Below are 16787 nucleotides of genomic sequence, written 5' to 3' on the forward strand. Positions count from 1 at the left end.
CTCATTCAGAGAAAACAGCAGCCTCACACACATCCTTGAAGAGGAGGCTCTCTAAGTCTTCAGTTTGGAGACAACCTCCAAACTGATCTCTGCAGAACAAGTAATCAGAGGTACTAGATATTAATTGTTTTACTGTGTGTGGCAGGGTGTGAAATTGCACTGTATCCCAAGGACCTTTCAATGTGTGTGTGTGTGTGTGTGTGTGTGTGTGTGTATTGTGCTATTGTAGGTAGCATAAAAGGAAAGGTTAGTATTACAAGTACATTTTCAATGGAAAGTCAAGGACTGTAGGCTAAAGCACTGAGTTTGAGACAGGGATTTAAAGCTTTGTGTGAGTCCTGAACTGGTGTGCCAACCAAGAACAAGCTCAATTTTCTTTGCTTCATTTGCTCACCTGTAAAAGAGGAGGAACTGGAGATCTGCCTTACAGAAGGCAAAGTTTTGTATTACATTAAAAATATCAAGTTCCAATAAGACAAAAAGAGTAGTTTGGTTACCAGCTTTGAATTGAATCCTGCCTCCTGCAACAATAATTTCTAGAAATTGAATTGTCCCAGAGATATTCACTTTCTGAGATGAATATCTCCAATAGTGTCAGAGGAATAAAGGAACAAGAATGTAGGAAAAGGTAATAGCGATCACAAGGATGGGCGTTGCGGTGGGTATAAAAAGTGAAAGAGCAAAACCAAGCACCTGAAAAAGCTGCGGCCCCCCAAAGGCTTTAGGAACTTAGGAGAAATGCAAAAGTGCAGGTGTTTGCGAAATGCAAGCAGCTGAAAAGGGTTTGGATCACCTACCTTTTTCCGATGTCGGTCGTTCTTTGCAAGACACGATCTCTGCAGGGAGAGGTAGCCTCCAATCACCTGGATCTCCTCCACTGTGGGGTAGCGCTTCTTCATGGGCCCCGTGGCCACCGGCGGAGAGCTCTCGATGCCATTCTCTACAGCCGTGACAGGTGACACAGGGGCTTTCCGAGGATTGATGGTGATGGTGTTGCCACTGCGACGCTGCATTGCTGGATGGGGGGATGAGACCCGGCCCAAGCCTCCTATCCTGACATCCTCTTTAACTTTGCGGTTGCCACCGCGTCTCATGGCCTCAGCCTCGGGCGGCGGCTCCTCAACAGCCTCCTGGAGAAGTTGTTCACAGCTGGGTGAAGAGGAGGAAGTGGGGACTGGGGGCTTGGCTGAAGGAGGAGAAGGGCTGGCTTCCTGTTTGGGTTCTGGGGGTGGGGAGGCCGAAGCCCTCAGTGGCACAACCATGAAGGAGTTCCTGGAGTGGAGACGCAGGTTGGCCAAGGCTTTGCCCTGGACGTCGTCCTCAGCCGAATTGCATTCCACTGCCGTCTCCGCATCACCGCTCTCCACCCTGGCTCCTCTGTCTGGGGAAGCGGCCTCCCTTCCCCACCTTTTCCCAGTGGGTGAGCGCCTAGGGGGACTATCTGGCCAGCCCTCCCCACTGCTTGACTTTGCTTCAAACTGGCTTCGATAAGAGGCCACAGTGCAAGGTCCTGGGGGTGTCAATCCCGGCAGGTCACAGGGAGGGCTGGGGAGGCGGTTGACACAGGGCAGCCGGGCCAGGATGGGGTCTGCCAGGGAATGGACAGTCTTCTTTCCTCCAAAGCCGCTGCTTTCAGTTAAATTCTCAGTGCTGAGGGACTTCACCGGGGGCGATGGCATCACCACCCCTCCACCATCGTCTTGGCTGAACCGGCTGAGCAGTTTGCTCACCCGCCCTTGGCGCTGCTCCGGCAGCGATGCCTGATGCTCAGCTCGGCCCACAGCATTGAGATCCTCCACACTGCGGCTCAAAGCTGACTTGACGATGAAGACCTCCCCTGCCCGGATCTCAGTCACACTGCCCCCACGGCGGGCCAGCAGCTCATTGAGTGACTCCATGCTGCCAGATTTGGCTTCTCCCGAGTGGCGGTCAGCAGCCAGCTGTGCTGGTGGGGCCCCATGAGCTGTTTCAATTATAATGACATTGTCTGCCCGCAGGGTCCGGACGCCTGGAATCTGCCCGCACAGATCCACTATTTGCTTGGCTTTGGTGTTTGCCAGTTCGTTTTCTGGAGGGCCAGGCTCATGATGATGGCGGCGCTTCTCCAGCTGAATGAAAGGATTTTGGTGGACTGGGCCAATCTTCTCCTGTAGCACAGAACTCTCTGGCTCCCCCTCTTGGTAGGAGGATGTTGCAGCAGGCACGGAGGATGAGCCGCTCTCGGTTTCCCCTGGTCCACTTGGTTCAGAAAAAGAAGTGCTTGAACCTTGCTTCGCCCGGCGTCGTTCAATGATCTCCCGTTTCCAAGCCGGCATCTTAGCCATGCGGTCTTGCTGCTCCTGTTCCCGCCGCCGAGCCTCCTCTTCCTCCTTTCGCCGACGCTCCAGTAACTGGAGTTTCCATTCTGGCAGTGGAGGAGTTGAAGACATCTTTGCTGGAGGTGTGAAATATAGCAGGAAACAGGAAGGAAATCTGGGGGGAGGGAGGAAGGAGGGGAAAAAAGAAAAGGAAAGGTTTGGTGGGATGTTCAGGGAGCGAGAAGGTACCAAGCAAGGGAAAACAGAGAATGGGGAAAAAGGGGGCTTGGAGGAGCAACTTAAAGAACACGAAAAGCAACACAAAAACAAAAGAGGCAAAGGAAGAAAAACTGGAATAAAAGAGGGACTGAAGAAAGAGAAAGAAGAGGATGTGGAACAGACTCGGAGACGAATAGGAGGTTTTAGAGTAGAAGGTTTTGAGAGGGGTGGGCAGTGGTTGGAAAAAGAGAGGAAAGACAGCTTTAGAGTAACAGAAAATGGAGGCTCAGAAATAAAAAAATGATCAGAGGAAAATGGTAGGAAGTGACAGATGGAGGTGGAATGAGGGAGAGCTGGATTGGAAAAGGAGAAGGAAAAGTGGGAGAATACAAGGAGTACATTCAGAAGAAAGGAAAGGGGAAAGAGCAGCTTAAAGGGTCAGGAAGAGGATCTGTCAGAAGATATTGCAAAATTAAGTCCCTTTAGCAATGAGAAAGAGAGAAGGGAGAGAGAGAGAAAGAGAAAGAGAGAGAGAGGGAGGGACGAGAGAGAGATAAAAGGCTTCCTTCAGGCTCAACCTTTGATGTTTTTCTCCCTTCCTCCGCCCTCTCCTGATCCACTCACTCTTTCCAACTCATGCTACACACACACTGTCTCTGGTGTGTTGGGGTGGTGACAGTTCTGGGGTGGTGGGGCGGGCTCTTTACACAAGGAATCCAGGCATCCTTGCAAGGCAAAGATTAGGTTTGTTTACAAGATTTGACCCCCATCTTGATGGCTAGTACAAGGGCCATTAAAGGGTGGAAGAGCATGAAAAATGAGAAGAGGAACTAACGGGTGGGGGATTTTTAAAAAAACAGCTTCCTTCCATGTGTTTTGTGTTACTATCGGGTGTTCTAATCTAACCTTTCTTAATGGCTGCTAATAAAAGAAAACCAAGAATGCAAGGAACATAGTTGTGCCTGAGTAAGCAATCTAGATTAAAAAAAAACCAAAAGGTTTGTGCAGTGATAACAATGGGGCAGGTTTATTTACAGAGCAGTTTTATGCCTTCAGCTCAGAAATAAACATGCAGCTTGAAATAAACATGCACCCACAGGCAAGGGGTGTAGAGGATTGCAGCAAGAGTATAGAGAAGGTTTTTCACCCCAGAGAGGGAATCTGATTGCAAACAAAGGTGATCCGGGAGGAATTGAATGATTTTTCCCTTCCCGTGGTCTGTTTCAGTAAAATTGGCACTTCAGACACAAATGTTTGCACAGATCTCTAGACTAGAGCGATAGGGGACATGTCTTTAGTCTGAAACTAGACTGGGAGGCGGTTTCAAAAACCCACAACTGGCAAATTTGGCTGAAATCAGAAGGTTGATGTATTTTACCAGAAACTTGTAGCAACAGTGATAAATATTAGAATTTTCAAAAGCAAATAAGGATGAAACCGAACGTTATTAAAGAAAAGAGATTCTGGGTTGGTCCAAAGAAACACCCCCCCAAGTTGGACAGGAAGAGGCTTGTGATAGAAAGGTCAACAAGATAAATATAATTGAAAATTACCAGAATCCGAGCTTCAGAATTTCACCTGAATTCCTGATGTTCAAAAGCCTTACAAAAACAACGGATGGAACGAATGGCAAGATCAAGTGCGTTTTGGTACCACAACCCAACTTTTATATTCTGGAAAGCCGAGACATCTAACCAGAGGATGGCGAAGATCAGAGCTCACTTAGAATCTAGAAGCCCAAAAGACAAATGCTGCTTGGTAATTTTTCCCTGAAAAAGAATTGCGTACATCCAGAGACTTCCAAGAACTGATACCTCCAGGAATTTGGACAAAAAGCCTTAAAATAATCTTCTTAAAACGTTAGCGTGTCTCAAAGTCCGCAGATATGAACAAGCGATGCAGAAGATGGAGGGGAGGGGGGAAACACCCTTTGAGTTGCTGGGGAAGTTTTCTTCCGGAAAATTAGGGCGGGATCCGTAGAAACGTCGGAAAGGGAGCAACACGTGTACTGTACATCCAGGCGAGGGGAGATCCAAAAAGCCTTTCTTTCCCTCCACTTCCCGCCTCCCGCGGAATGCTTCAAAGATCCGGAGGAAAATTAGACGGGATCTGGAGGCTGAGCAGATGGGGATCCCGCCAGCACACCATCTGAGGAGAACCCCCAACTGAAGATCTGGGTCGTCGATCCCCCGCCCCCCCCAATCCCGTCTCCAGGAATCCCCCGATCCTTCGAACCAGGAAGCAAAGCAATGGATCCCTCTCTACGTACGCTTTTCAAGCCAGCTGGATCTTGGAAGCCAGAGGCAGGCGAGAGGCGCGATCCTTCGCTTGGTCCATGGCTGGAGGAAGCTCGTCTGGCTCCAGCCGGTCGGTTGGCTCGGAATGGAGGGGATTTTTTTTCTTTTCTCCTTCTTCTTCAGCCGCCTCGCTTTCTCTTCCCCTTTTTTCCCCCCCTCAGTCCAAAGGAAGGGAGGGATCTAGGCGGATCTGAGTCAGGGTTCTAGCTGGAAGTGAAGGGTTGGGGCGCTCCGATCCTTTTCCTCCTTCTTCTTTTTTCTTCGGCTGCTTTCCAAGAAGGCGCGTTCGCGGTCGAGGCGACGGCACCCGACGGAGGAGCAGGCGGGCGACGGGGGTGGCGGAAATCTCTGCCGGTCTCTGAGCGCATCCACTTCTAATCCTCTGCCGCCCAGCTCCACCTCCGCCCGGCTGCTAAAATCCTTTCAGAGGAGAAGAGAGACGGGAGAGAGAGAGAGAGAGAGAAGGAGAGGAGGAAGGAGGGAATGTGAAGGGGGAGAAAAGATCGAAAGCGAAGGAAGGAGGGAGCCCGAGACGGGAAGAAAGAGGAAAAGGGGAGGATGGGGGTCTTTGTGTATAAACAGAAGGGGAGGACAATGAAAAGGGGCGGGGCGGGGCTGGCAGGAGACAAATGCGGCGGGGACGGGGGGCGAGGCTGGCGGGCGGGTGAAGACAGGAAGGGAGGAGTTGATCTGTCGCAAATGTTTCATTTGAGGTGTTTCCTATTATTTCAGGGCTCTCCGAGTCTGGGCCCCCAGAAGGTCCGAGGAGATTCTGCTCCATAGAATCAGACGGGCCTGCTCTAATCCGACTGCCTCTTCCTGCGCGGAATCCATTGCCCCTTCCAGTCCCACCGCCTGTAGCTCTCCCATTCCACAGAGGCCTTTGCGCGCACGCACACACACGTGCCCGCCACAATTCACATGTGCCCGGGTTTGCCTCGTCCCCAGCCACTCTGGCTGTGGTGGGACTCTTAGGCCTACTCGCCTGGAAAGGGTCAGGTTGGGGGAGGCGAGGTGGGGTTTCTTTCACGTGTTTACGTTTCCTCTGAGGAGTTAAGCACCCATGTTAGTGTTAGGTCTGTAGCTCTCAAGCTGTCATCTGCAGAAGGGGCAGATGTCATCACAGGGAGACCCCGAAGGCTTGGAGAAATGGTATGATTGACTTCTTGAATTAAGTCTTGGGGTTCCGTGGCCACAAAAGATATTTAAAGGGGGTCTGCATTGAAGAAAAGGTTGAGAAAACATATGGTATTCCTTTTATTTATTTATTTATTTTATTTATTTTGTCAAGCGATTATAAGATAACAGGTATAAGTATAAACATAGTTATGAATACATGAAATGGATACATATAAGAAAAATAAAAAGAAACAATAGGACAGGGACGGTAGGCACATTGGTGCACTTATGCACGCCAGTTCCATTCAGCCAGTTCTGACAGGTTCTGGAGAACCGGTAGCGGAAATTTTGAGTAGTTCAGAAAACTGGCAAATACTGCCTCTGACTGGCCCCGCCCCCATCTATTCACTGCCTCCCGAATCCCAGCTGATCGGCTGGGTCTTCTTTTGTTGCCCTGCACAGGAGAACGGAGCTGGAAAGCAGGTTAGTGCGGTGGGGAGGGAATGGGGATTTACAGTATCCTTCCCCCAGGAGTGGGGAGGGTGTAGAGTTGTAATTGCAGGAATGTTCCAATCTCGGATGCCAAACCTCAGATAAAGAATGTTTCCAATCTTCAGGGATCATTGTATAACCATTTTTTATTCCTTCTACAAGTCCTCTTGTAAAATTTCCACTAATCTCATAATCTGTAACTGCCTTTTTTAACTCTCTTAAGATCTGATAAGGCAGACCCTCCCATTCTGCTACTTGCAGTCCAAGCTGTGGCCCCCTGACCAGGACGATATTGTACTGGACAAACAGACAGTAATTCTGCAAGTTCTGTTCCTGAGACAGAGGCATCCTTTTTACAAGTCTCAACCATTTTCTGAAAAGAAGACTGAACAATAGAGTCAGGAGGCTTTTGCCCTGTATCTGCAGGAGCTGAGGGAATTGAAGACATATATTCAGGTGGAGAAGGGGGACAAATGACATCATTAATATAACGTGAAGGTGGAGGTGTTAAAAGAGAAAGTTAATTGTGACCAAATTTTTCAATTGCATGCCTACATAAATGTCACACATGCAAAACTTCTATTTTGGTCGAGGTTCAGTATGCAATGTTTTCCCTATACGTTCCCAATCAGTTAATTTTAAAGACCCCTTTTCTGGGTACCATAGGCACTGAGCTGCAATCTCCTGGACCAGCCTTAAGAGATTTCTCTGTGGTAGCTCAGTATTATTTTTCTTCAACAAATAGCCTAATTCATCTACATGCTTCCTCTGTTCCTCAGAAAGCGAAGACCCCATACTTATAGAAACCAAAAAGTTGAAGAAACCACAAAGGGTTGAAGGTGCACCAAATCCTTGGCGGATGAAGTAAGAGGATCCCTGTTCAGGCGCCACTTGTTGTAATGACGAGGCAGTCGAGTTGTTTGATCATGAACAACTGAATCATGATGATCTTTATTGGAGTCTAGTCTTGCATTTATACACATTTTTAGTTATCCTCCATCACTGGTTAACTTTGGTTACTGCTTAACTTTCGTTACTATTTAGCACATTAATCCATACAATTAATTATCTCTAGTTAAAGTCTAACATATGTTTACTTACTCTCTCTAATCTTCCTTTAGATTAGTGACTTTATTTACCTGAGTTGTATTTGCTTGGAAACATTCTTTATCTGAGGTTTGCCATCCGAGATTGGAACATTCCTGCAATTACAACTCTACAGGAGGGAATGGGGATTTACAGTATCCTTCCCCCAGGAGTGGGGAGGGAATGGGGATTTTTGCAGTATCCTTCCCCTGACACGCCCACCAAGCCACACCCATCAAGCCATACCACACCCACCAAGCCACACCCATAGAACCAGTAGTAAAAAAAATATGAATACCACGACTGGTTGAGAGCCAGTATGCTAGATGTCTATGGAGGTTCTCAGCCATCCTCCAGGTCATGGTAGTCCCAAAGGTGCTTTTTTTTTTTTTTCAAGAGGCAGCTGGACTTTCTGGTTTTTCTCTGAAGACGTTTCACTTCTCATCCAAGAAGCTTCTTCAGCTCTGACTGGATGGTGGGGAAAAAAGCACCTTTGGAACACTGTGCTAGATAGTAAACACTAAAATTCACACCACCACACACAATTCTTCTGTCAGGCCTTCAAGCACAAAAGCTGTCCCTTCTCCCCTCACCTGGGATGGTCATACTAGGGGCTTTAAACACAGGTAGTCCTTGACTTACAAGTATTTGTTTAATGACCATGGGATGTTACAATAAAATGACTTACAACCGATCCTCACACTTATGACTGTTGCAGCATCTTACAGACAGGTGATCAAAACTTGGACACTTGACAACCTTCCTATATTGGTTGCAGCATCCCAGAGTTGTGTGATCATCATTTAGGATCTTCCCAGCCAGCTTCCGACAAGCAAAGTCAATGGGAGAAACTGGATTCGTGATGCACTTAAGAACTGCAGTGATTTGCTTAACAAAAATGGCAAAAAAAAGAGAGAGAGAAAATTGGGCAAAGCTAGCTTTCGTAACAGCTGAAATTCTGATCCCAACTATGGTCGTAAGTTGAGGACTACTTATGTGCCTTCCATATTTAAATACTTTATTGAAAAGAAATGTAAAATTAAACATCCTGGGCTTTCACAGTGTGATCTGTGGACACCGTTTTCTGAATACATGCTAGATTTTGCGTATCTTCAAAGCCATCCAGGGCCAGCATTACTACAAACCAGGTTTTGCATTCCAGCATTGCCAGTGGTGGCATTCGAAAGTTTTTACTACTAGTTTTGTGGGCATGGCAGGGGAAGGACACTGTAAATTATCCATTCCCTCCGCACCCCACTAACCTGCTTTCCAGCTCCGTTCTCCGGTGCAGGGCAACGAAAAAAGATCCAGCTCATCATCTGGGACTCAGGAGGTAGAGAATAGATGGGGGCGGGGCCAGTCAGAGGTGGTTTTTGCCAGTTCTCCAAACGACTCAACATTTCCACTACCGGTTCTCCAGAATTGGTCAGAACCTGCTGAATACCACCTCTGATTGCCACGCTGAGCTGGAGCCATGGTTTTCTTGGCGCAGTCCATCAGCGTGACTAAGAGCTGATGAAGATCCATCTTTCATAGCTGTTCTAAGGATCCAGGAAGATCGTTTAGAACTCAAGTACACTTAAGCACAAAGTTCTTTCCGAAGATACTTGCCAAAGGAACACCACATGTTCATGGGGGAGCTATCTTGGGATAGCTTGTCTTGAATAAAAGGCAGGTGGGAGATCTACCCACAACCAAGGTGGCATTCTACTCTTTTCTTGAGAACACATTAAATAGATAAACAAACAAACAAATAAATAATCTCTTGTTGACAGAAGCCAGATTCACTTCCTGTTACTACTTTAACACTTGTAAGCAATTCACTTAACAGCGGTGGCAAGAAAGGTTGTAAAATGGGGCAAAATTCACTTAACTGTCTCGCTTAGCAACAGAAATGTTGGGTTCAGTTGTGACCGTAAGTTGAGGACTACCTGTGAATAAGACCTGTTGTGTCACACTTGTCTACACACTTGCTGACAACCTCAACAACTCTAGAAATTGTAAGTCAAAACTTACATTTGCGGAAGCCATGATGATTCCTTCCAGCAAAACTGTTTAGGAATTATTATTTTCTCTTCCTTTTCTCTTTTTAGGCACTTTCCAAAGAACTGTTATTAACGAAAGTGGCCCAGAGTTTCTTTTAATGTTACTTAATCCCTTTAAAACACACACACACACACACAGTCACAATGTTCTTTTCCAATCCCAGGAAACAGATTGTAAACTGAATACATATTACATGTTACAGGTTACATATTTTTGTGAAAAGAACATCAATTTCATATTACAGTTCTTCAAAAATTCTTTGGAGGATGTTATCTGGTCTCAGAGAACTTGTTTTTAGTTTGTCAATTTGATATATGTCTTCATTTTCTGTTACTTCTTTTTGTCGCAATTTTAAATAAACTTTTATTATGGTTACAGAACAAAATCAAAGTTAAATATTGGAATAAAATCAAAACAAAACAGGACAAGACATAGTAATGTATTACAATTGATAGTGAAATCATAATGTGTAAACAGGATCTTCCTAATTTAGTAAATATAGCAAAACTTAGCTACATTAAAAAAAACTGTATCCCACTTTGTTGCAAATGGTCTAATCTTCCTTCTGAAGAAAGCAGCAGAGGTGTAGATGCCTGTCTTGTGTCCTCCACATGAAGACAAACAAAACCTTCATTCAATTTCTGTGCTACTTATCTATCCTCTTCTAATACCCCTTTAGCAACTCCATTCCATAGTTCACTGATTGGTTTCCTACTGCAAATATATTTTAAAATCTGTATTGATGCTTAATCAACATCTTCGATCAATTGCTTGCATATATTTTGTGTTAGATTAGATTTACATTTACATGATATTTGATATTTTTCATCCAGAAATCTGGCCTCAAAATGTAGGCAATAAAATAGAAATCAATACGTTCCAGTTTAAGTTCCCTGGCTTTTACTCACCTAATATTTTTAATTTGGTTTTTGAATTAAATCTTTTCTGAGATCTTAAAAAAACACTGATATAAACTAACCAAGCGAGTAGGGTTTGTACAAAATGCTAATCCATGGAAATCTAACCAAAGTTAAAACTAACCAGAAAGAATCTTAAAGGATCTAATTAAACATGTTATGCAAAAGATTTGGAGTGCACCAAATCATTTTGTAGATGACTAAAGAGAAAGATTTGATCCTGTCTCTTACATGAATTTTGGTGTTTTAATAAAAGAATTGGCAGCCAGAGTATTATTTTTTAAAATCTGTTGATTGAGACAATAATTTTTTAGAGACAGAAGAGGTATCTGATTTTATGGACAAATGGAAGATGAAGAGAAGATGGGAACCGAATGGTGAGAATTAACGTTCTGCTCTGGTTAATATTTTGCAGGGTATGAGATTATTGTTGACAAACTTGTTATGTGTATTTTGGGGATGGTTTGAATATTGGGCTTCCTTATTTTGCTTCTCTTCAGGATCTGGAAATCTTGATTCCAGCTGCAGATTCCAGAATTCTTACTCATCTTCCAAAGACATCCATAGGACATTTCCAGTTGAGGGATGTGATTCTACATGTTTCATAAGCTGGTTTCTTCTTCTTAGAGATTGATTCACAACACAGGCTTTAACTGTATTGAATTAAAAGCACAGTGGCGGCATTATTTAATTTATTTATATTAAACTATTTATATGGCTGCTTATCTTACAACAATGTCTCCGGGGTGTGTGCAAGAATTAAAACTAAAAATAATTGGAACCACAATCCAAGTAACAAATGTCCAAGATTATAAAAAGCCATTCCAGTCTCCTCAGAACAACATCGGTCAACAAGGCTCACTTATCATTATTTGCAACATATATTAGAGTAAGCTTAATAAATTACAGCATAGATGAGCTTTTGTAGGGTTTCTGATCTATGATCAGTTGGTTAATTTATGATTCAGCATACTGTGTGAACCTAGGAAATGGGTACATTCAGTAACTGCTATGACGTCTCCGTGAATGCAGCTACAGAAAACCACAGGGGAACACTACAACAATTGTTAAGCAACCACCCACCACTTCCTGCTTTCTGGAGTTTCTCAGAGTGCATTATGGTACATTACAGATAGCCTACATTGAACAAGAATTTGCAAGACTCCCTGCAGTGGAGTCCACAGAGAGACTGCTTTTGTGATTCCAAGAAAACTTGATTATATTAGACATATTTTAGGAATTAAATCAGCTCAGCTGGATAAAGAATGCTAATATGACCACCATTGGCTGATCCTATGAATTAATGGCTGTCCATCTTTAAGTATGCTGCACAAGAGCAACTTACTAGGATAATCACCAATACAGATCAGTGTAGTGTTGTAAGCTGTCCAAATAAATTGGGGAAATAGTTATTACTGTATGGGTTGGTTGTGCTCCCTTGGCTTGATGCTTGGTGTTATGATACCCTCTAGTGTTTCATAAACATTATAACATTTTCTGGGGATGTAGCCATGTTTATTTTTATTTATCAAGTATTTCTAATTAATATTTCAAAATATTGGTCTTTTGTAGCCATCCAAAAAAACAAGAATCTAGTGATACTTTGGAGATTGGTCTATTTACCATCATATGCATTTCTGTGGATTTCAATATACTTCCTCAGATACTTGGTCCGAAGTTGCAAGAGAGAAGTATCTGTATTTGGACAATTATTCCCAAGAAAATGGGGGGAAAGGGGGAAAAGGGTAGGTAGGGAATTGGTGAAAGAAGTTGGAGGACGAGAAATAAAGTTGAGTGGTAAACAAGCCTAATAAACAATGAATAAATTTGAAAACCTAATATTATCAGTGTGGCATATAATAGCCATTTTTTGTTTGTTTCGTCATTTTATCAATAAAGGGGAATATTTGTAGCTCAGGGTTGAAATGAAGGGTCCTTGATGCTCTAAGAGCTTGATTGTTTTCTTGCAGTCATTTCATTACTAAACGGCGTAACATCTTCAGTGCTAGTGCTAGTCATTTTATGCCCGGTCTTAATTTTGTCTTTCCTTTACAGTACTGTCTTCTCTCCTCCTTGTTTTCCCCAAGCAACTACATGCATTTATTTATTTATTAAATCTATATGTTGCCTATTTCTCTGTCCAGCGACTCTGGGCAACTACAACATCTTTAAAGCACAACATAAAACAATGAGAGCGTTCAAAACATTAAAAACACTCTGCATTAAAATTAAAACATTAAAGATTAACAAGAGCTTAAAGGGTCAATACATGAACTACCTCCAAAGTGGAACATCCCCATCGGGGCCCAAAGCCAGTTGGCAGAGCAAGGTTTTCAGGCCCTTTTGGAAGGCCATATACACATACATATACATGGATTTGTACAGTGGTACTTTGATACTCACCTGCTTTGAAATTCATTGCATTTGGTGCTCAATGCAGTTTGATGCAAAAAATTTGTCCCAATACTCATCATTTGTTTGATAGTCAACGCACTAGCTAGAACATGTCTGTGTCAGCTGCCTTGTAACTGATTACATTATTCCTTATAGTAAAAATGTGTTTGTTACTCATCATTTTTGGTACTCATCGCGCCTCCTAGAACCTATTAACTATGAGTATTGAGGTATCACTGTATATCCACATTCTTTCTTGGGATAGTTAAAACTCAGAAGAATGGAATTACTGGTTTTTTTTGTAGCAACACTGAGAAGGATCACTCTAAGTACACAAGGTTATTTGACAGTCATAAAGCAATTTTCACTCTCACCTACAGCCATCTCTGCATTATTAGTGAAAGTGCGGAAGGGCATTTTAATGGCAGTGAGAATGGCCTTAGGAGACAAGAGGAAGAGCCACTGGTTAGGCAATGGTAAGATTAGAGGCATCTAAGCCCACAGAGGGAATAAGGCATGGCAGACATCTAAGAAGGTTCCCTCTTGAGCTTCTTGGACTATAAAGAGGAGAGGGTTGGGGGAAGAGATATACTGTACTTTCATACTTAAAAGATTCTGTTAATGTAATGTTATAAAAATACAGATGGAACTTCTAGGTGTGCTTCTTGTCTGGACTACCTATCACAGTGATGTTAGACATGTTGCAATTGATAAAATGAAAATTTGTAAAATGGGCTTTGAGCTACATCTCTCTCTCTCTCTCTCCCTCCCTCCCTCATTTTTTTTACATTTTTATTTTATTGAGCATATGGGTATACAGTAACAGAGTAACTGATGATGCAGCAATGATCAATGCTGCAAGCAATTTTAATACTGGACACAAGGTTCTGTAATGGAGCCGCAGGCATGGTGCTTCTATTATAAAACGTTTCTGAGGCAAAACAAAGCCCTTTATAGATCTGTCTTACAACATCTTTGTCTCATTTGCAGTCTGCCAAAATGCTAGCCATATACATACTTTTGAACTTTTTCATTTTCCATGTGTGTGTACATAATGGGTATTTTATTCTGGAGAAAGAATTGCACACCACAGACTAGGCTGTTTATAGTTCTGAAGCCATAAGTACAAGGAGTTTATATTTTGCTGTGATGTGACTTCTCGCTAGTTTAGGAATAGAGTAGAACACGTAACACCAATTTTAGTGTGGCCCAATAAAAATAGCAATACAAATTCAACAACAGGAAATGAGAAGACTTTTTTAGAACCATGAGACTCAGAAGCTGGCATCATTTTGGCTCAGGAGTTTGTGGAGGATAAATAATAGTTTGCAGTCCATTTTTATCAGGAAGCAGCAGGTCCTGTTTAAGAAATGAGGTTAACCCATTCTATGCTGTATCTCTCTCCATCGCATGCCAGGATGGATTGGGCATGTGTTTGCCGGTTTCTGAGAAACAAAAAACTTTCAGTGCTAGCAGTTAGTCGTATCGCACATATAATTGCACATGGGTATTGGGGAAGATAGCAATAGCACTTAATCTTATCTACCACTTCACAGTGCTTTACAACCCTCTCTAAGCGGTTTACAGAGTCAGCCTATGGCCCCCAACAATCTGGGTCCTTCTGGGACTTCAGAAGGATGGAAGGCTGAGTCAACCTTGAGCCAAATCAAACTGCTGGCAGTCAGCAGAATTAGCTTGCAATACTGCATTCTAATCACTGCACCACCAGGTCTCTAGAACAGTGGTTGCCCAGCAGTGGGCCGGGGACCACTGGTGGTCCATGAGAAAAAATTTGGTGGTTCACAGAGAAATGTCACCCCCAAAGCACCCCGCAAAGAATTTAATCCAGGCTGCGCGGGAGCACAAGGTTACGCTGCCCACGTGGCCCGCGGGAATACAAGGCTTGTGTCACTTGCACTGCGAACAACACGAGGTAGTGAGGGGAGGGGGGAAAGGGCGGAGGGGGGAACTTGCCCCAGTTGCCCCATGCACCTCGCCTGGCCACTTGGCTGCTGCTTTCAGCTTTTTTCTTCTTCTGCTTTTGGCTTCATGCAAAGGAAAGCAGCAAAAGTCTTTCTTTCTCTCCCTCAAACTCCACCAGAAATGAGTCTTTGGGACCCTGCAAGGCATCCTGCTCCAAGAGGCTGTGCCGGCAAAGACTCATTTCTGGTGGAGTTTGGGGGAGAGAAAGAAAGACTTCTGCTTTCCTTGCATGCAGCCAAAAGTCTGTCTGTCTCTCTCTCTCTCTCTCTCTCTCCCCCTCCCTCTCTCCCTCCCTCCCTCCCCCCCCCTCTCCCCCTGAGAACGGAGCTGGAGATGGCATCCTGTGATCCCAAACAAAGAATGATCGATCGGTAGGAAAATGGGGTGGGGAATTTTCCTGCAGAGTTTTGGGGGGATTTTCCCAGGGTCTCTGGTCCACGGGATTTACAATTATGAGTTTGGTGATCCCTGAGGTCCAAAAGGTCGGTGACCCCTACTCTGGAAGATCTTACTAGAAGCCGTAACAGAGTAAGACGTATCGTTATACTCAGGACTGATCTTTAAAACCGTAAACACCTGGGCACACAGTGCCTGCCTGCGCACCTGATACTGAATCAGCTTTCTCAATATTGAGCACTTTCTTCAGAAAAGTACTTCAACCTTCTTCTCTTCTGAGACACGGGTTTTTCTCTCTCACTCATTTGACCAATTCATACAATCCCTTGATGAATTAGGAAACTTGCCCTTTTAACTTTTGATCTGATCCTTTCCACTGTTAACTGCTATACCACTGAAATACATTTGACCTCTATGGCAGCATAGCACCAGATCAAATCTTAAAGGGACACATCCCTGATTGTAGCACACCCATGGATACTTTTCTGCTTGGGCAGTCCTCTGGCTCATATTTATGACAATTGCATTGTCCAGAGTCATGTAACCCCCTTTTGTGACCTTCTAACAAGGAAAGTCAATGGGGAAACCAGATTCACTTAACAACCGTGTTACTAGCTTAACAACTGTGGTGATTCAATTAACAACGGTGGTGAGAAAGGTTGTAAAATCAGGCAAAACTCATTTCACGTGTGTTTTGCTTAGCAACGGAAATTTGGGGCTCTATTGTAGCCATAAGTTGAGGACTACCTCTATATTTCAGTGGTTGGTGAAGGATGAGTTCCCAGAACGGGACAGTATCATATGAATAAGGAAGCAGATCAGTGGTGGGATTCAAAGTTTTTTACTACTGGTTCTGTGGGCGTGGCTTGGTGGGCGTGGCAGGGGAAGGTTACTGCAAAATCCCCATTCCCTCCCCACCCCACTAACCTGCTTTCCAGCTCTGTTCTCCTGTGCAGGGCAACAAAACAAGACCCAGCCAATCAGCTGGGACTCGGGAGGCAGAGAAGAGATGGAGGCGGGGCAAGTCAGAGGTGGGATTTGCCAGTTCTCTAAACTACTCAAAATGTCCGCTACCAGTTTTCCAGAACTGTTCAGAACCTGCTGAATACCACCTCTGAAGCAGATCCTGTTTATGCCAACAAGGATTTCTGGGGCACTTCAGTAAAAAATGTGTGTGAAGTTTTCCATGTTGCAACCAAGTCCTTCGGAGAAGTTTTCTATGAACTGAACTGCACACTGCTGTTTGGTTTTTTCATTAAAGAAAATATGTGGAGAAATGTACTCCTGCAGGGGCTCTCCAGAGTTCATAACAGTCAAAAGAAAATTAAGGAAATAAAACACAGAACCGTTCTTGTAGCTAGAGGTGTCAGTATGATAGTACCTTTGCTTGTATGCTGTTCTAATCCAAACCCTTGTCCAATAAAACAAACACAAACCAAAGGGAACAGAAACCTTTTAATGATCCTTACGAATCCCTGGTTAAAAGGCTGCTGCAAACTAATTAACTTTGATAAACACGAGCCTCTCCAAAACTGTGCGAA

The 16787-nt window shown here is 44.1% G+C and overlaps 1 protein-coding gene across 3 annotated transcripts in view; it reads right to left on the bottom strand.

Moving 5' to 3' along the window:
- PPP1R18 (protein phosphatase 1 regulatory subunit 18) overlaps positions 1 to 5415 on the bottom strand; it is a 40694-nt gene extending 35279 nt beyond the window's left edge. The window contains exons 1-2 of one of the 3 annotated variants that reach the window (XM_026720744.2): positions 4070 to 5415; positions 798 to 2472 (exon numbers count right to left, since the gene is read on the bottom strand). In XM_026720744.2, the coding sequence (XP_026576529.2) occupies positions 798 to 2429 (1632 nt within the window). In that variant the 5' untranslated portion in view covers positions 2430 to 2472; positions 4070 to 5415. Of the gene's footprint in view, positions 1 to 797; positions 2997 to 4069 lie in introns of all 3 variants that reach the window. The other 2 variants (XM_087923429.1, XM_087923428.1) reach the window with 2 other exon arrangements.
- Between the last annotated feature and the right edge of the window lie 11372 nt (positions 5416 to 16787).

This window comes from Pseudonaja textilis, chromosome 2 (genome assembly GCF_049901715.1).
Source record: "Pseudonaja textilis isolate UNSWEBS1 chromosome 2, rPseTex1.2, whole genome shotgun sequence".
NCBI lineage: Eukaryota > Metazoa > Chordata > Lepidosauria > Squamata > Elapidae > Pseudonaja > Pseudonaja textilis.